This window comes from Acipenser ruthenus, chromosome 11 (genome assembly GCF_902713425.1).
Source record: "Acipenser ruthenus chromosome 11, fAciRut3.2 maternal haplotype, whole genome shotgun sequence".
NCBI lineage: Eukaryota > Metazoa > Chordata > Actinopteri > Acipenseriformes > Acipenseridae > Acipenser > Acipenser ruthenus.
This window is the reverse complement of record NC_081199.1, coordinates 8,213,901-8,234,730: the sequence shown is the minus strand read 5'-3', so window position 1 is coordinate 8,234,730 and position 20,830 is coordinate 8,213,901. Positions and strand designations below refer to the sequence as shown.

Genomic DNA, 20,830 nt, shown 5'->3' with positions numbered 1-20,830 from the left:
AGAGTGTTCACAAATGAATGCTCAAAATAATTACTAGTAAATTAGCTTAGGAAAAGATATGGAAGTTGTATTATCAAAAAAAAAAAAAAACCTGTTTAGTTCCATGGGACTTCTGACAGATTCTGCTGTTTTGAAACAGACAAGTACCTTGAGTCTACCCACAAAGGGTTAACTCTCCCAGGGAGTGAAGGGTTAGGCCTGCGACCTCTGACCTGTGACACGCAGGCTGCTGCTTGACGTCACCTGGAAATGCCAGCCTCCCCCCTCCCCCCCACTGCACGACTCCTCTTTGCTTCCTCCAGGATGTTGAAACCTAACAGAAAGATTCCCAATCTGCTGAGGTTACATGCTGCTTTCTCATCCAAACCTCCCAGCTCTAACATCTCATGTCATGCATTCAGATCGAGCTTAGGTTGTATGTGACAGTACTCCCTTGAAAGGAATCATTTCATGCTTGGCTGCAGATCTTTAGCATTGAACTTGACTATGGGCAACCTGACTTTAACATCGCTTAAATGGGGGATTTGAAGATGTCCTCCGTGGATGTCCTGGTCTAACAGACTTCTTTTGGTGTACTGAGGTTATACCAAGCATTCTGATTGTGCATTTTGAACTTAAGGATGACTGTTCTAACAGACATGTCATCTGAGGTATTTCCCCATAGAATCGATGTTAAAACTAGGTTGCTTGTAGGAGATGGTACAGGAAAGAGCTATAGACGAGCATCATTTTCAGTGAAGGACATGTTAGAGATTTAAAGGTTTTGAGAGCTTTCACAAAGACCTTATTTACACGGCTCATTTGATGGTCCTAACTCGGTGATCAATCCCATGAAGAAATGTTTTAGCAGATGGCACATTAAGAATAGATTTAATGAAGATATTTCAAAATCAATTGGATTACTTGTCAATATACACTGTCTGGCCACTTTATTAGGACCTGTAACTGTATAACAGGTTGGGTCACCGTTTGTTCCGTTCGCAGCCTTGACACAACGTGGCATAGACTCCACAAAGTGCTGGAAGGCATCTCGAGATATGTAATAGGGTTTCAGTTTATTATATGAAAAAAATTAAGCTGACCAAATATTTTCAATAACGAGAGCCTGTGAAAGATTTTAATTGCATGCTGATATTAGGACACAAACCTCGAGGTACCACATAGGATCTCAGCTGCAACCTCCAGACCGGACTTTGAAAATTCCCTTCCTGAGGCAAAAAAGAAGCTTGAACTATTTCTGTCCTCTTTCATGTAGTGCTTGATGTGTCTCACACACCCTCTCCTCCTCTCCCTCACGATCCACCAGCATCCCTCACCCCTCTAGACTCCTAGACATGTATGTTTGACAGAACAAACCTAGGCAATGCTTCGTTTGTGTGTGTTTGTTTGTTCGTTTTTACACCTGGTTTTGAATCAAAACAAAACAGTTGTCCGTTAGCCGAACTCTTCTGGTTTGTGTGTTTTTTGTTTTTTGAGCACCCAAATGGAAACGGCAAGATTTCCATTTTTTATTTTCCTCATTAAGCATGTTTTTTTATGGTTATGTCACTGTGAGAATGTAATGTTTTGATTTATGTCATGTCTTGCTCTCTCTCTCTCTCTCTCTCCTCTCTCTCTCTTTCTCCCCCTCCTCTTAACCTATTTTCTGTTCCTTCTCACGATCTCCATCTCAACCACCTTTTTACCTCCCCTCTCTTTCTTTCTCTCTGTGTAATCTTCCACCACCTCTTCTCCCTCTCCTCTCCTTTCATACCCCCTTCTGTCTCGATCCCCCATCCCCTCCCCTCCCCTCGCTGGGCACAGGACCCTGGCTGACTGCCCCCAGCTGCTGGACGTCGAAGACATGGTGCGGATGCGAGAGCCGGATTGGAAGTGCGTTTACACGTACATCCAGGAGTTCTACCGGGGGCTCGTCCAGAAGGGGCTTGTTAAAACCAAAAACTCCTAGAGTTTCCGCCCACCCCCCGAAAACACCCCCACAGCATGGTGAGAAACGAGAGGGGCGCGAGCAGGGCCTGACTCTCCCCTAGGAGAAAAGAGCCAGGACAAACAAGCTATACTTTCAGTTGTATCTAATGAAATATTACAGAGTAAATAACAAGTGTGTATACCTGCAATGTCTATTGAATTATACAGTATCTCAGTCAGGCTACTAAGGACACCTGCCCCCTAGTGTTTTCGCAACGCTGGGCTGGATTGTCCACTTCCCCTCAAGTTGTGTTGAAAATGCCCCTTCATTCAAGTTATACATCCCAGTTTAAGGCACATAATGGGAAACCGGTGACAAACGTGTTAATATAGTGTGTAATATTTTAGGACTCAATAGGACTTACAGATGTATGTAAGAAAAATACAGACGTGGCGACTGCAGGAAAGTACACTGAAGAATTTATAATGCTCGGCTGCAGTGTGGAAGATTGGGGGTTTGAGCAGCCCAGCGGTTAGAGAAAGAAAGCGCTGAGCTGCAGTGTGGAAGATAGGGGGTTTGAGCAGCCCAGCGGTTAGAGAAAGAAAGCGCTGGGCTGCAGTGTGGAAGATAGGGGGTTTGAGCAGCCCAGCGGTTAGAGAAAGAAAGCGCTGGGCTGCAGTGTGGAAGATAGGGGGTTTGAGCAGTCCAGCGGTTAGAGAAAGAAAGCGCTGGGCTGCAGTGTGGAAGATAGGGGGTTTGAGCAGTCCAGCGGTTAGAGAAAGAAAGCGCTGGGCTGCAGTGTGGAAGATAGGGGGTTTGAGCAGTCCAGCGGTTAGAGAAAGAAAGCGCTGGGCTGCAGTGTGGAAGATAGGGGGTTTGAGCAGCCCAGAGATTAGAGAAAGAAAGCGCTGGGCTGCAGTGTGGAAGATAGGGGGTTTGAGCAGCCCAGCGGTTAGAGAAAGAAAGCGCTGGGCTGCAGTGAGGAAGATAGGGGGTTTGAGCAGTCCAGCGGTTAGAGAAAGAAAGCGCTGGGCTGCAGTGTGGAAGATAGGGGGTTTGAGCAGCCCAGAGATTAGAGAAAGAAAGCGCTGGGCTACAGTGTGGAAGATAGGGGGTTTGAGCAGCCCAGCGGTTAGAGAAAGAAAGCGCTGAGCTGCAGTGTGGAAGATAGGGGGTTTGAGCAGTCCAGCGGTTAGAGAAAGAAAGCGCTGGGCTACAGTGTGGAAGATAGGGGGTTTGAGCAGTCCAGCGGTTAGAGAAAGAAAGCGCTGGGCTGCATGGTTGTGAGTAGCTAAGAGGTTAGCAAAAGAAAGAAAGCAATGGGCCGCAGTGCAGTGGTTTTGAAAACCTTTAGAACAACACACAGGTTATTTTATGGGATTACAAAGAGTAAACAGTTTAAATAAAACAATGTAGTCTTTAGAACAAACATAATTTAGGGCAGCAGTGTGGAGTAGTGGTTAAGGCTCTGGACTCTTGACCGGAGGGTTCAATCCCAGGTGGAGACACTGCTGCTGTACCCTTGAGCAAGGTACTTTACTTAGATTGCTCCAGTAAAAACCCAACTGTGTAAATGGATAATTGTATGTAAAAATAATGTGATAACTTGTAACAATTTTAAGTCACCCTGGGTAAGGGCGTCTGCTAAGAAATAAATAATAATTAGTAGGCGTTTACATACAAGCCATTTAGATACAAACTGTCTGTCTATTAATATTTGAATATTAAACAGCTGTCCATTTTGGAGATCACTGTAGTGCTGCCTGTGATCTCCAGGGAAGCTGGTTGCTGTTTCTCTGTGCAGCGAGACAGCTGGACACACTCCAGCAGCTCTCATTTGGACTCAGAGAGGCCGAGACACTGCCATCCATCCTGTCTGACGTGGGAGAGTCGTAAACATTGCCTTTTTAAGAGTTGAGCTGCGAACCAGCGAATGACTGATTTAATGTAAAAGCTGGGGGCTCTGCCTTTAAAAGGAGCTGTGTACATTTAACCTGATTGAGAGGGCAGTCTTCCTAATTGATATGCTTTTTTGTTTTTGTTTAGATTTTATTTTTTTGTTCCTGAGGAAAGATTTACCCAAGTTCAATTTTATTATATCTTGTTCTTAGGCAAACTTGAGATGGGAACAAAAACAAAGTCACTGTCTTCCAGTCCTTAGCAAAAACAAAAAAGAACACTGCCTAGGCCACACTGTTTGACAGTCCGTTAGCAGCCACTGATCTGCCTCCCAGTCACTCAGCCCTCACCGCCAGGTCGTTCTACCTCCCTCCTGTCTCCCTTGTCTCATACTACTGGGCCACACTGCTGGACAGTCTCATAGCAACCGCTGCACTGTGTCCCAGTCTCTGATCATTACTATTATTATTTATTTCTTAGCAGACGCCCTTATCCAGGGCGACTTACAATCGTAAGCAAATACATTTCAAGTGTTACAATACAAGTAATACAATAAGAGCAAGAAATACAATAACTTTTGTTCAAGCAAAGTATAAGTGTAACAAACCACAATTCAATAATACAGCAGATAATAGTGATAGTTACATCAGGGTATGATTAAATAGTGATAGTTACATCAGGATATGATTAAATACAAAGTACTACAGGTTAAACACTTGGCAGATTACAGTATTCTGAAGTACAGAATTAAATGCAGTAAAATAGGGGGCAGATAAGAGCAAAATAAAGCACATTTACATGAAGGGTGATCGTGTCCCAGGATACAAACAGAGGAGTTCTACAGGTGCTCTTTGAAGAGGTGAGTCTTAAGGAGGCGCCGGAATGTGGTCAGGGACTGGGCAGTCCTGACATCTGTAGGAAGGTCATTCCACCACTGCGGAGCAAGGGTGGAGAAGGAGCGGGCTCTGGAGGCAGGGGAGCGTAGCGGAGGTAGAGCTAGTCTTCTAGTGCAGGCGTAGCGGAGAGGTCGAGTGGGGGTGTAGGGAGAGATGAGGGTCTGGAGGTAGCTGGGTGCAGTCTGGTCAAGGCATCTGTAGGCTAGTACAAGAGTCTTGAACTGGATGCGAGCGGTGATCGGGAGCCAGTGGAGCGAGCGGAGTAGTGGAGTAGCGTGGGCGAAGCGAGGCAGAGAGAACACCAGGCGGGCAGCAGAGTTCTGGATGAGCTGGAGCGGACGGGTGGCGGACGCAGGGAGGCCAGCCAGGAGGGAGTTCAGTAGTCTAGGCGGGAGAGTACTAGGGCCTGGACCAGGAGCTGGTACTGAGCTCTCACTACTGGACTACACTGCCTTGCTTCCGGGTCCTTTAGCTCTAAACACTAGGCCCAACTGCCTTCCTCCCAGGCCCTTCGCTCTCACAAGTAGGGCTCATTGTCTGACAGTCCCTTAGCAAGCACTACCTCATTGCTCTAAGCTCTGGGCCATAGCTGAAAAGTTAGCAAAGTCTGCCACCTGCTGGCCAACTATAGAATTGCACTCCAGGTCGGAACGATCATGCAGATGTTTAAGAGTAAAATTCAGAATATATCCAAAAATATTGATGAAATATTATAATTAAATACTTTTGCTGCAGTATTGTGTGTGTATGTATGTATGTATGTATGTATGTATGTAAGTGTGTGTGTGTTATATACGTTGGGCAGCTGGCTCTTTGAACTAAAATATATATATATATATATATATATATATATATATATATATTTTAAAGGGTTTCTCAATCATTTCCAGTACACACAGAACAGTTGTTTTTATGGATTTGTGAGGGGCGACCCCCTGATTATTGGACCGGGGGGGCTTTCAAATTTGTGAAGCCTGGACCCGATGGACAACCAACACCAGGTCCTTACACCTGTCTTCCTCTCCCTCCTGCCCTCCCTCCCTCCACAGAATCTTTGCTCACTGCGACCCCTTGCTGGAGGTGGAGGATATGATGATCATGGGAAGGAGACCGGACTCCAAGTGTGTCTTCACCTACGTGCAGTCACTCGTCAATCACCTGCGCAGATACGAGATGGCCTGCCGCAGAGCGCACACTGACCTGTAACCAGCAGCTCCACATCAACACACATACCCACATGCTCCTGCATACCCCGAAAGGAGTGCCACCCAAGCCTCTACAATCCATCTCTTGTCTCCTTCTCAGCATTAGCAATTCTATCACTGGACCGTTTTGATGTGCAGATTGTTAGGCCAGTGCTTCCTGGAAGCGTATGGCTTAACAGGAAGTGTTACTAAGGAGCAGCTGTTTACATGTTGAAATCTATGGTGATGTACTCAAAATATACAGAATCAACGACACAAAACAAAATCACCAGTGATCCTGTTGCTAAGGCTTAAAGAAATGGATTTGAAGGCGTTGGGTAGTATTCCTGTACAGCAGTGCTGCCCAAACATGGTCCTGGAGAGCCCCTATCCAGTAAGTTTTGTAGGTCACCCTAAATCGCTAATTTCTAAAGACTGGGAACATAGGGAAGTTATTGATCAATTAAGCAAATAACTTGTTCAATTAAGGGAACTCTGGTCATTGGGCCAGTTTACATGCTGGGAAAATGTCATGACTTGTTTACTGTCATGACTTATTTAAGGTGGTACGGTCTGGATTACAATTTTAGTTAGTGTTGGTTTATGTTTAGTTTATGTTTGAATACAAATGTAATACATTATACAAAAATCAAATACAACATGAAGTTTCAAAGCAGGAATTGTTCAATTAAACAAACCAAAACAATCTAAAATTATAATTCAACCGTACCACCTTCAATAAGTCATGACAGTAGACAGATAAGTCATGACATTTTCCCAGCATGTAATCCAGGCCATTGAGGGCTGAAAAGGGTAGTTCATTTTTTTGTACCAAATTATCTCTAAATGACTTCATTTAATAAATCACCTGCTTAATTGATCACAATGAAATTGTTCCAGGTGTTAAGAAATTGATGATTAAAGGTTGCCTATAAAACCTGCTGGATAGGGGCTCTCCAGGACCGGGGCTCTCCAGGACCGGGTTTGGGCAGCACTGCTGTACAGTATACCTGTTCCAGGTAATGGCCTCCTGTAACTCACAATACAATAACCACCCCTACCTCACCTGTTGCATATAGAAGACTATTTAACCTGGTAACGTGCTACAGTATGAAACTAACACACTTCACCTTGGTGTGTTGCTGTTCCTCATGTAGATGTCCGATTCTATGGCTGGAAAGCTACACACATGCAAACAGGGTTTTGGAAGTAATATGTAGTACAGCTATCTTAAACCTTTCAAGAACTTCCTCATAACTTGTTCAGGTCAATTTCATTGGGATCCAGGTTCAAACAGAACATGTGGGTCCATCTAATGATAAGTCTGGGTGACTTCTTCATTTGTCATTTGAGGCAGCAGCTGGTTGGTTAATATGCAGGAGATTAAATATATGAAGGCGATTTTGATTATTATTATTATTATTATTATTTTTAGAAAAGGCAGTTACTTATTTGAACCCAAAATGCTGATTTTGTAGTTGACTGACCCCAAGGAAGCACAGGCAGCGAAAGGGTTATCCGTATGTAATAATTAAAAGGTCTGAAATGGTAAATCACAAATTCCGTTTTCGCCATGATGTGTTTCTTCAAGCCTTCGAATGTGAGGCGTGCATTCAGGAATGGCAGTTTAATAGAACGATTTATTAGAACTTTGACAAGCTGCCTTGTAATCTACCTGTTTTCAGGTAATCCCCACTTCTGTCTCCCCATTACTCCCATTGAAACTCACCTCTCGTAATGCACCTGTGCTGACAGTAAGATGCAATGTTTTTAGCTCCTCTCCAGGTACAGAATGCTCAGTATAATGTCATTTTACCAAACTCTGCATGCTTTTAAAACACACGTTTACTTGAATTGTTTTTGTTGTTTTTTATTTAAAGAAAACTTGTATAAGCACTGATAAGGAAAGTATATTTTCTCTGTATTATTTTTTCAGTAACGTTATTGTGACACAAGTAGATTTTTGGCTCCAGTCTGCTCACAAGCGGCATATCTTGTGTCTTGGCTTTTGTGTGTGTGTGTGTGTAACAGGTTTTTTTTTTTTTTGAATGTAGATTTCAAAGGCGATTTTATTTGTTAAGACTTCAAACTATTAATCTCTCTGAATCCAGAAATTTCTATCAAAAGATGCACTTAAAACAAAGGGGGAAAAAAACTTAAAATGGCTTAAATTATATCAGTCTAAGCTGTGGGTCTCAATACTTCACTTGCACTGTTAAGAGATAAATCTTTTCATAACCTATATAAATGATCTTAAAGTATGGAAGTATTAGGCCACTGTTTAGCTCAATTTGAATCTTTCTACACAGAGAATGGATATCTCAAATCCAGTCTTTTCTTGTCTAGATGATCACTCCCATAATGCCCCTGGGTTGGCGTGACCTGGATGGGCCTGGTAGGCAGACTGGAGCCCCACTTCAGGCTTTTATCAATTTGTGTATGCGGACTGCACGCAAAAGACTGCCAGTAGAATAGCTCTGTATAGATAGGTGTTTTTTTTGTGTATGTGTGTATATATATATATATATATATATATATATATATATATATATATATATATATATATATATATATATATATATATATATATATATATATATATATATATATATATATATATATATATATACATACATTGACACTTGTTTATAAACAGTCATGACCGGTTTTGTATGCAGATCAGATTGTATTCAATGTGTGATCATAACTGTGATCCTATTATAATGGCTAAAGAGATTCCTGGAGCCCCACTCCTACACTACACTCTGTTTTACCACTGATAGACCCCTTACAGTGAAGAAAAGTTCCTAGTTCTTGGCCGACCCCAAAATCTGCTTTGATTTCATAATTAGTCATATTTGTAGTTGCATTAAAAAAAAGTATATTGAATACTATTAAAGTTGTTACACTGCTTAAAAAAAAAAAAAAAAAAAAAAAGTTTAGTTAATTCTAATATACACCTGTCTATTTTCTGATAGGTATGTGTATCCATTTTTTGATTAGTATCCTGAATTTAAAACCTAAGATTGTCAACTGCTTAAAATAACTCACGTTTCAATATAGCTATGAAGCGATCACTAGTAATAGTCCAGAATGAACCGTTTTTATTTGATTAGTGATGCAACTGATCCTGTATGCCTGTCATGTGTCTCAAGTAAGTTGTAAGTTAGGGTTGTAATATACTGGTAGAAATATTCCAGGCTGGGATGTTTCATCTTGTTACCTGGAGACCCAGAACTGCCTAATCTGAATCATCGACTGCCCTGATATAAAAAGCTGTAAATGTTGAGCATCATATTTCAAATGTTTTTTTTTTTTTCTTGAACCCTCATTTTTAAAGCATGTGCAAATTCAGAGAGGAATACTTATCATTTTTATCCTGCAGCTTGGAACTTCTGCATTGTATATCACATTTTTAATACAACGCAATAACATTTTAATTTGCAAATAAGCTTTTAAGGTACATGTATAGATGTTTTTGTCATATGCCATATTCAGTTATTCATAGTGGTTGGAGAACTTCCCCTAGATAACTAATATATATATAATTTTATTTGATTTTTGATTTTGCAACATTTCAATTTACTCCAGTAAGAAATTGGCACTATTTTTGTGAAAGGAATATGCCCCTGCAGTGTTAATAAAAAATGCAAGTAGACAAATCTTTGGGTTAATCCTTTCAGAGTCATAACAGAATAATTAACATTTATTGGTACAGTGCGTGTTACTTTCATTAAAGTGGGGCCAAAGTCTCCTATTCATTCTTATTCAAAGTTATTCTCTCCATTGATTGGTTGCTTTCTAAAGGAGTTGGGAAAGGAATTGCCCCTCATTGGCTACAGGATTATTTCAGGAAGGCTTCACCTTTGGAGATTGGACCAGACCAAAGCCACCCCTCACCTGCCATCTGCTTCCACCCTCGAATCTTGTAGATAAAGACTAGAACACGTTCTGAAACACGGTTTTATTAAACACGTATTAATAATGTGACTTCAGAAATAAAGCTCTATTTTAAAATGGTCTACTACTGCCTCAGTGCCTTTTCATCCCGAGTAATATTATCACTAGTCCCACTTCCCTGCTGTTGAAGGTATTTTGGTTCTTTGCTTTTATTTTATGTTTGGAATGGGCAGTTATGTCAGAGTGCTAACAATGAGAAGATCCTGGTGCATGTCTATAAAATGACTAGCAGACACAGAGTAACAGTTACAGGATTTATTCCATCCAGAGTCTGAAGTGGCCACTCTGCTCCAGCATCTCTCCCCAGGCTCAATTCCCCCTGCCCTTGTGAACTCTACACATCAGCCCTCAGCCAGCCAAAGACTTTCAGCTCAGGGCATCACTCTGTTCAGCTGCAGGCAGGGGGCGCCAGACCAGGGAGACACAAGAGAGACAAAGCAAGACAGTGTATAATAAAAAAAAAAAAACATTTTAAACCCCACACAGAACAAAATATTGACAAAATCATGAATGAATGAGCTCTACACCATCAATCCTGCCGTATGTAACTGAAGCCAGTCCTATGAGTATACATATTAATTCAGTGGTCTAGGTTTGTAAGGGGAGCCCCTTGATTTAATTTTTCTAAAGAAGCTTCACTTCTCTCCCCCATTAGCTTAGATTTCTGAAGACTTCTTTACAGTGAAGGTAGGCTGTGCAACACAAATCCTGGGTTCAAGTCTGTCTTGAGTCACATCTCCACTTACACCCACCCTATCTGAATAATACACAATCCACAACTATCTAAAGCATGCAATTGCTATTCCCTTCAATCACGTTTGCAACATAGTGATGACCACACTTTATTGGTGTGTTGAAGAGTTACAGGGGGAATATGAGGGTGGACATGCTCTGTGAAGTTACTTAAGTGCTAAACATATTAAGTTGGGGATTCAAAATATTCACTTACAACTGGGAGGTGTGTGTGTGATTCAGCCTGTGAGTAAGACTGCTTGCCGATATCTAAAAATTAAACTACTGGTCTAGTATCCACACCTCAGGATATAACCTGATACTAGGGGACAAGTGGAAAAATAATCCCTAATGGCCCTAGTTCTTGGAAAGCTTTTAGGATGCCAGTCCTAGGAAGACAGATTAGCACTTATCTCATATGGTGTGCAGCTAAACAATCATGTCTCTAAAGATGTCATCAATCTTTTGAACAGAGGGTATAAGCCAAAGTATTTCATAGCACAAGGGAATCATCATGGATTGCAGCAACCAGGGAATTCCCCAGTGCTGTAAAATAAATCCAGCTGTGGCTTATTAAAGTGGGGTATAGGTTGATCAAATCAACCCATTAGTGTGGATGACTAAACTAACTTTACTTGTGACCTAAGCCAGATTTGAACCCAGCACTCCACAGGTGAAAGGCTCATAACATTCATAGGAAACCTCCCTAGGGGTAGTGTGTAAGGCACCGTATGCAATTAGGATCCCTTATTCTCAATAGAATTCACAACCCACTAGAAAGCATCATTGGCCAACGTAAATGTTTTTCCAGTCAGATGGAACTATATGTACACAGCTGTGCTACACCATCTTACATGGTCTTGCGGACAATCTTGTACTTATTTTTCCAACAAAATATCCAGTTTTTAAAAAGGATTAACGGTACACAGGTTTGTTTTTGTTTCATGGTCAACTACTAAGCCACAAGAGGGGTGTTCTGTGAACCGAAGCCACCTCTGTAATCACAGGAACAGATGGATTCCTGAATGCTGCTCTTGCTTATAGGTCTGCGTGCTTTGCTTGAGGGTCGTGTTGCTGGGTCTCTGGTGACTGGGTCTCTGGTTCTGTCTCCAGTGGTTCCCCGGCCGGTTCCCTGTCTGCTCCCTGGTTCTGCTCAGTGCTGGCTGGGTTGGGCTCCTGCTTGTCCCAGGGACTGTCCTTTGCAGGGGCATAGCGGAACTCGTATGGGACCGGATCATCCGGGTCTGCCTTCTTGTAGAAGCCCAGCGAGACCAGCAGCTCATTGATCTCTTTACGGGTCATATCGTTTAAAAGGATCCGCTGAAAAACACAGCAGTTAGGCATTCAGTCTTGCTCTGCAGTGGTTTTAACATACCTCACTGTCTGTCTTACTGTTGTAAGAAGTCATGCAATATAGTGATAGCAAATTACTTTTGCAATTATATGTTCCACAATCCTCTTGCCGGCAGACATATGGAATGAGACATCCAGGGTCATTATACCAAAGTATACTGGACACAAATACGAATTACTATTGAAATAGAAACACAAGACACCACTGTGAATGAGGTGTTCTGCTCTCAGTGGATACATCTGCAGAAAAACCCTTAATAAGAAATAATAAGCATATGCAAAGCTTAATATATACAGCATGACATGTAAAGCGCTATACTTACGTCCAACTCTTCATAGTAATGGTTGAGAAGGACCAGCTCCGGGTCAGCTCCAGGGAGGTGTTTCATCACAAGGTTGTGACTTTAAATCAGCAGTTAAGGAGGATGTAGACAGACCTGCACTGGAACAGAGTGTCACACAGCAGATGCAGGGGTTTATTTTAATGATCTCATTCACAGTGGCTGGTGGTGGTTAACCTATTCTCATGACACCCCAATACTCAACAGGATTGGGTTAGGCTGTCCAACCCATTCTAGTGACTAGATGGGAGTGTTGCTGAAACACTGGACTCATCTGGCTTCATGAATTAGGGGATCTTCAGAAAGAGATGCCTGGTTGCCAATGGTTGCAAATTGTGTTGTCTCCGATATTTTTACTTTTATCTATTTAATCTACCCAATTATCAATATGTAGAATAAATGCTGAGAGTAGCAGTTTAAGGTGAGACTGAAACCTTAAGGCAACCTTAACTGATAAGGCAACATTATACTGCAAATGTCTTCTAGACTTTAACCTTTAAACTTTGATTCCTCTGTCGTTCCAGAAACTGGAATCCTCACTTGCAGAAGGCTCTTCATAACAGTCGGTTCACACTGTAGAGTGAACAGCAACCGTGCGAACAACCCCACAACAAAACTGCTGGTGCCTTTCTAAGGTAAGCTAATGCGTTTAATATATTATTCCTGTGATGTCAGTTTTGATTTCAGTTAATTGAGACACTCCTTCTGCTTGTCCTTACTCATGCTCTACAGTGGTGCAGTCTGAGTGGGGACATGCACACTCACTGTCACTCTGTGTTAGAGAATGAAAATAATGAACATGTGACTGTATTCCTGTCATTATGTTTTTGTGTGCGACAGCCACAAAACTTTTATATGTCTGCGAAAGCACAGGTGTAGCTGCCTTTCAAATGGTGGCACGAAAGGAATAGACAGGTATTATATATATAAAGAGATAGTTAATATGTTACAATGTCAAAATATATCCAGACCACTAGAGACCAATATAGACTATTGTATAAACTCAGGTTATGGTCGGGCCCTATAGCAGGAGGTCCGGGTCGGAAGCGGGTCGTAAAAATCGGACCCGCGCAGGACTCTGCTCTATGTATCCACACTCACTCACTGAGAGACAGTTACCATACATTCGGGTGGACTGCTTTTGAAAGGATACTAAAGAGGGATGTCCTGTGTAACAAAGGCCTTCACCTGCAGAGAATGGAGAGAAGGAACAACTAAGTATTAATTCACTTGCGGTCTTTAAATCCCAAAGCATCTTTGTTCAGTACAGCTGTAAGCTCCCCCCCACATCTTGCTTTGGCATAAGGTGCAATCCCCTGAATGCTCCCTACGTTCTGCTCACCTGAAGGTTGAAGTGCATTTCTAAACAGCATGATAAGCAACAATATTGTCTACAGATGCCTTGCTATTAATGAAATGCCCTCTTGTGTATAAAACAGCTCAGTTCACTGCAGCTGGCCCCGGTTGGGATGGAGTCGGTGAGACCGACCTTTGATTAAAAAACAGATGCAGGTTTGAGTGTAGACAGCAGAACAAATACAACTGTAGACAGCCGCAATTTATAACAAAGTCAGATACACTGTGCCTCAGTGTATAATAGAGTCAGGGCATACAGACACTGCCCCCTAGTGTCTGACAAAATCTGGGAAGTAGTGCGTACAGCCAGATATGAAGAGTTAGAGCAGGCTACTGCAAACAGTCTACAATGAGGATCCTGTACAACCATATGGAAAGATGGGCGGGAGACAATAATAATAATAATAATAATAATAATAATAATAATAATAATGCGCCTGTACCTCCCTGAGCCGGTTCAGCTGTCATCCTCCGCAGGTCTGTAGGGATACAAGAGGTTGTACTGAGACTTGGTGCTGAGATTCACATTTCAGTCAGAAGCTCATTAAAATCTGCAGCATTTTCAACAGCTTATTCACGCATTAAAATGATTACCATAGGATACCATTCTCTGGCATTTCATTCCAGTCTCCGTTACTTATCTGTTCTCTAATCATTCATAATTTCAAAAACACTGAATAAAAAATGATACGGTGTACAGTGATGAAGGCACTATCCGATAGGCTTGTCTACTTGACTTATTAGATCAATCTATATCCCCCTGGGATGAAATTCACCCCCAAGTTTCTTAGAATTGTTACTTGGTTTCCTAGAAATTATCTTTAAAAACGTTCCCTTTGACAACCTTTACAAATGCACCCTTAATATGTCATATGCTCTGAACTGATAACCGATACAGAAGCAAGTTATCCTCCTCAGTCTCGGGGATTTCACGGATTACCTGCTAGAATATATCCTGGCAAACATGGAAGGAAAGCAGTCTTCAGTCTTAACCAATTCAGAGCAGGTTTTGCATGAGCCTGTTTGCTGGTTTACATTAGAAACACATTTTAACTAGGGCTGAGTGCAAGGCAAGTGGATATCCCTATCTCAAGGCTAGACTGGGACTGTATTGCTATTATATGTCAGTGATGACACAGAACTGAAGCCTAGTTTCTTTAAAATTGGAGAGCATAGTGTATTCAAAATGTGCACCAGCTTGCTCGGTATTAGTGCGATGCAAAACTAATTCAAATCAGATTCTAGAGACAGGGAGATGGTGGTCTGCTTGGTTGTTTTTTCTGACGACAGGACCCAGGTTTTAACAACAAAGGGACTTGCAACATTGGGTCCTGGTTTATATTATCTTTGAAAATGTTAGGAATTTCAACCTGGTTACGTTTTGCTGGAGTCTACAGTATGTTACACAGACATACGTTACATTACATATGCAGCCTCCAACCGCTGTTGTTTTGGCAAGAAAAAAACCATAATAAAGGGTGTATTGGTAACGAAAAGGTCCAGAATTACTTTACGGTTATAATGACGCGTTGAAAAATACAATATACAGTACCACAACATTATAAACCCGTGAACTTATATGTGACAAAGGTAGAAATGCGTAGTAATATTACACACTACTTCAAAGTTTGTATACAAACCAAACATTAAGCAGTGACAAATGGGGTTAGCCAAAAGTATTACATTATTTAAAATAAAAATAAAACATACTCAATATACCGTGTCGTTAAATAAGTCAGGACTTGTGTGTTGTGCAAGTTACATGCGATTGGGCCTCTTTTTAACAAGAACGGCCCTGAAGAAAATACCCCTAGTCAACTATGAAAGAAAAACTTTGCTTTTAACTTGAAAATACATTGCACTTTTTGAAGGAATTCGCTTACCTCGACTTTTCCCCTGGCCAAGCCTTCAATTTTCTTTAGGTCTATTTCATAAAGCGAAATGCTCTGGAATAGGCCGGCGAAAATAAATAGTTGCCACATCTTCATTCAACGACAGAGAAACGAAGAGTTGTTCGAAACGACACCGCTCCGGCTGAACCGCCGTATATTTGGAAAGATGGGCGCTCCGGCTCGGGAGAGGCGAAATGCCACGTCAAAAGCCTTCTGTCGTGTTTTGATTTGTCCAAGGCGAAGAACGAGGGATGAAACATGAGAGATGTTTGTTTTGTGGTGTTTGGCAAATGCTATATCTCTATGCAAAGGAAGGGTCTCGGGTTACACGCTGTCTTGTTTGTGGTGGTATGTTTAAACAGCAGTACCGCGTATATAGTGTGCTTTAGTTTACATTGGGTGGGTGCGCTCATTAGGTGGGACTGGATGCCGTTTTTGGACTAGTCCTCATCATTAAGGTGCAGAGTGACAGTGCTGGAGAGCTGAATCCGGAGTGTAAACGTTTTAGACCACTGTCCGCCAACCCTTTTAAATCCAGCTCGACAGTTGAGCTTTCCACATACAGGTCACAGCCACTTGTATATTATATGAGGATACACTGATAATTGAATTACTACTGCGAAATCGTTTTATATGACTTTACCAGTCAGGGACAAAAATACAACTGTGCAGGAAAGCACTGCACACAACAGGACAGGTTTACAAGGGTCTGTTTGGATAACAAGTGTGAGAATACTCAAGGTTTTTCTGCGCATATACTGTTATATTGCAGAGGTAGTGTCCAATTTGGCTTAAAATAGTTTTTCAGAAGGGTGCCAGGTTTTTATGGTATTACAGACACACGTTTGTGATTTTGCTTACTGTAGTCTTGTACTGATGTGTGGAGGAGCAAATCTGTTTGGTTCAGCGACAAGCAGGTGTAAAAGGAGGGTGGGTGGGCTTCTTTCCCTGCAGCTAAAAACTACCTTTGTGGAATGTAAAGAAACTGGACGGATTTCTTTCTGATCCAGTACAGAGCCCAGAACACTAAATTATGGAAGAATGTAGCAAATGCAGTTAATATGTTGTAGTGCAAAATTGAACTTAATTGTTGGACGCTGCCGTCAACAAAAGATAATGATGCTGGGTTAATGAGTGAAATGCTATTGGAAAATATCACTACTAAAAGCCGGATTAGACCACATTAGTTCAAAGTGTGAGTATGGCATTGATAGCATCGTTCTCTTTAGAGCATTAGAGAATCAATTCATTTATTCTGTATTTACAAAAATATCCACAAGAGGGAGAGGCCTAATTTTATTGCCTTCACAAACACATGCCATAAAACTGCCGATATAGACATTTTCATGCCCCTGCCAGGACAGCACAAATTCAACATCATAAGTGAGCATCCTCAAGGATTATCACCTTTTAATTTCTTCTTGGAAATGTGGGGTGGAACTGGGCAGCAAAACCTGTTCCGGCAGTCTTGGAAATGAAGCACCTGCCAACTGAGCTCCTACACTCAGCCCTCAATCTCTTGCAGCAGGAAGGTGAAGCTTTTATATATTACAGAAAACACATCAGGGCTGCAATTCACAGAACAGAGTATTCAGCCAATTCAAACCAATGTGTGTGTTAAACATTTTTACAATTTTAAATGTAATTGTTAACTGAAAGCAAGAGCAAATACTTGATAAGTCCCACTTTTTGCAAACTGAGTTTGTGTCCTGATAGTATACAGAAGTACTGCTTAATACCTTGACACAGGAGACTGCAGTTCTATGCCTACCGATAAGGGTACTTACCTGCCAGACTTTTGCACTGACGGCTTCCATTGTTAAATTACTGCAGCACAGCTATTATAAACCTGATACCAGGTGTTGTGTGGCAGACTGTGTGCTTGATAAATGATATCTGTTTTGCTTACTTGCATTTGGGTCAATCAGGTGTGTTTCTCTAATGGTTGTTGAGTACTAAATGCTCCAGGACTAGCATATAGTAGCATATTGTTGTTTAGAGAATAATATTTCAACCATCCTGCTGGGGGACTGACCAGCAATTCTGCATTCTGATTTTTTATATATATATATATATATATATATATATATATATATATATATATATATATATATATATATATATATATATTGCATTAGGTTAGGATTGCGTTAAAGGTGATCAGGTTTATATGCAGATGTGCACAACAACTACACTGCTAAACTATTAATTCATTTAAAATGAATGGTGTATTTGTATATCAATGATGCAGAACTACAGGAATAATGTAAGCAAAATAGTGCTGTCCGCATGAGAGCAAGCTATGCCAATGTCAAGTTTCATCAATTTTACATGGGAGAGTGGCAATCGGAGGACCGCTGCACAGGAAGTCACGTGGTTTGTAGGAAAAGTCCCTGTCGTCAAGGTAATCTTAGTGTGGTTTATGGTCCTGGTATAATGATTGCTCAGAAGCTAGTTAGTGTGAGCTGCTGTGTGTGAGTGTGAGTGTGTGTGTGTGTGTGTTTGTGTGTGTGTGTGTGTGTGTGTGTGTGTGTGTGTGCTGTGAACACTGTGTATTGAATGTTCAATCCCCACATTTAGATCCTTGCAGATCTCACTTTGAAAAGCAATTGAGAACCCGCCTTTATTAGAGGTCTCCTGTGTGTGTTCAGCTGGATCACATTGATTCACTCTGGTAAAACTTAAAAAAAAATCTTTCAGCAGTCACACAATTACGTTCATGCACAATATTCTTTAGACAAAACAAATATGTGCCGCTTCTCAATGCCAAGTGCTGTAATGTGTATTTAAGTGTACTGTACTTTAAAAAAAAAAAAAAAGAAAAGAAAACGTCACGAAACATTACTTGACGAGAGCCACACCCCGGAAACTAATAAAGGCTCAGTCATTAGGCACTGTCCAGGAGGCAGGGGTGGGGCTTTGTTGTGTAATGTTGTGTAACCGAAGAAAATCTGCACAATATGATGAAGTGTGTTTTTTTTTTTTTAAGTTCTAAATGAGAAACCAAGAGATTCGTATACGTCCACACATTGTTTTAGTCGATCTGTATAATATTTTATCAAATATATTGCTGAGCTGTGCGTGCTTTGTCATTTGTTTTGTTTGTGTAGATTTGAAGTACATACGGATCTGTCCCTTTAAAACAGTGCACTTGCTAACAGTAACACTGACTGGTGTAATAATTGCGTTGCACTGGCCTATATAAAACGAGGTACGATGTTCTGTGAGTGTATATTAATCCCCCTCTCCACTCTCATCTGATGCACCACAGATAGGCTCCAGTCATAGTGATGACTATTATCCAGTGCATAGTACTTTGTACTAGAATACCATTCTGTACGATTTGTAAAGGTTTATGTTTGTAAATACCAGCTGTACTCGCATTATTGGTACTGGAATTATGGACGCTGTCGGCTATTTGAGTACAGTGTTCTTAATATAGAGTCGCGCCGATGCTTCCTGATTCGATGACTTGTAATCTTTAATTTAAGGCCTGTCTGTAGCGGTTTACAGTAGCAAATACTTTTTGTGTTGCCTTTATAATAAGATAAAAAAACGTCCTCCGCCTGCTTCGATTCGTGCATCCATGGCACTGTTGAGGCTCGTCCCTTTAAATCCCTGTGGGAGCAGCGAGAGCTCGTATCAGGTTACCACGTATCGTGGTGTTCACTTCCAGGAAACCGACTCAAGTGTGCTGGGTGACAGGACAAGGGCCCATTGGGCATGACACCTTTCGTTATCTGAAAACACTTGAGCGGAGCAGCTTTGTCCCCGTCTTCCGTAATATATTGGACTACCCACCCTACCCCCGCACACACACACACACACACACACACACACACTGGCAGCAGCACTTAAGCACTACCGCTCAGTGCAATGATCATTCTGTAGATACAATAGTAGCATACGACCGCGCTTTTCCCCAATAGAAAAGAAAGACGCTCTCACGTACTGTATTTACAGAAACGTCTCCGAGGTGATTCAGCATCGCAACGCAGCAGACGTCATTGACAGCCTTCACGGACACCAGCATTTATTTGTGTAAACGGGTCCCAGCGGTGGCAGTCTGTTATTACCTAGAATCGAGAGGGAAAAACAGCAGAAGCGCTTGAAAAGGAGGTGCATTACCCATGCGCGGTTAGCACTGTAATACCAACATGGACAATTCACTGGCGGGATTACCAACTGAACATTGCTGACATATTAAAAAAAATAAATAAAGCAGGACCTAACCGCTGTGCACAGTTCTGCAAGCAGGAACAACCCGACTTTAAGGGACTTTTTAATTCTGATGGGTCACAGGCATTAACCCGATACAGGCAGGCAGCACCAGCATGGAAACAGATCGACAGATACATGCCTAATTTGTTTAATACTACATGCAGATGCAATGTACAGGCTCTAAAGACAGCGAGGCGGCTCTCATAGATTAGTCTTCCATGCCGCGTGTGCTTCTTTTCCAAATAGCTCCACACGCACAAGATCGACCCCACTATCAGGAACAGACATATTAACGTGGTATTATGGATCTAGCGGATAGCAGATGGGAGTTGCTCACATCGACGCTTCTCTTTGTACAGCCACGTTAAGGACCCCGAGTCTTTAGACTTGCACACTACGGAAGCACTGCAGCTCTGTCCAGTTAATGTCTCTGGCAGCATCACCTGCTGCTTTAATTGAACTTCAGTAGGCAGGTTACTGACAGAACCACAGCCCGGTGAATTCCAGTGCTAACAAGGGCTGCACCGTGTCCTTCCTGTAAGTCAAACCGCCCAGCAGAATAACAACATATATAACGTGCTGGAATAGAAAGGTAAGGCGAGTTCCCTCTCTGTAACGGGCGACTGTGTGACGCGTTCATGTTTGTCATGATGCTTCCTCTAATTATGAATATATTTTTTACAATAAAGGGGTATAGTACAGGGTTGGTCTGAGATGACGGGAGGGGGGCAGTGGTGTAAAGGGGGGGCATGTAGATTTCTGATGGTCTTAGAGGAGGAAACTGGGAGTCAATGAAAAAGGATATGAATGAGTACGTGGTCTTGTTTAACTCTTCCTGACTAGATGCATTTAAATACGGTTTTAGTTTAAATGCATGTGATCTTTAGTTTTTTAACAAGATATGGCAGGTGGTGTTGCTCACTGGTTAACTTTACATCTGAATTTTGCTCAGAAGAATTGGCCTTTCTTCATTCTTGTGTTTTTATTGATGATGTTACTCATAAATAAATATTCTTCTGACTGAAAACATTTCACATAAAAAAAAAACACTATGAAAGATCCACAGTAAGAGTTAAAGGGCTAAAGA

General features: G+C 41.6%; 3 protein-coding genes across 10 annotated transcripts in view; 2 read left to right on the top strand and 1 right to left on the bottom strand.

Annotated features, from left to right (window-relative positions):
- LOC117426709 (smoothelin-like) overlaps window positions 1-9,912 on the top strand; it is an 82,615-nt gene extending 72,703 nt beyond the window's left edge. For all 7 annotated transcript variants that reach the window (XM_059033261.1, XM_059033258.1, XM_059033259.1 and 4 more), the window contains 2 exons: window positions 1,804-1,986; window positions 5,754-9,912. In XM_059033261.1, coding sequence (XP_058889244.1) covers window positions 1,804-1,948 — 145 coding nt within the window. In that variant the 3' untranslated portion in view covers window positions 1,949-1,986; window positions 5,754-9,912. The remainder of the gene's footprint in view (window positions 1-1,803; window positions 1,987-5,753) is intronic.
- Window positions 9,913-10,088: 176 nt separating this feature from the next.
- On the bottom strand, window positions 10,089-15,887 carry LOC131739411 (selenoprotein M-like). Its single transcript, XM_059033269.1, has 5 exons — window positions 15,514-15,887; window positions 14,074-14,109; window positions 13,428-13,462; window positions 12,257-12,335; window positions 10,089-11,900 (listed from the first exon to the last, which is right to left on the bottom strand). Exons 1-5 carry the CDS (start codon window positions 15,616-15,618, stop codon window positions 11,619-11,621), a joined length of 537 nt encoding a protein of 178 aa, XP_058889252.1. The 5' UTR covers window positions 15,619-15,887; the 3' UTR covers window positions 10,089-11,618.
- The window catches only part of LOC117426663 (inositol polyphosphate 5-phosphatase K-like), a 36,240-nt gene continuing 27,955 nt past the window's right edge, over window positions 12,546-20,830 (top strand). The window contains exon 1 of one of the 2 annotated variants that reach the window (XM_059033266.1): window positions 12,546-12,909. The gene's annotated coding sequence lies outside the window, so the exon portion shown is untranslated. Of the gene's footprint in view, window positions 12,910-19,334; window positions 20,336-20,830 lie in introns of those variants that run through there. The other variant, XM_059033265.1, reaches the window with a different exon arrangement.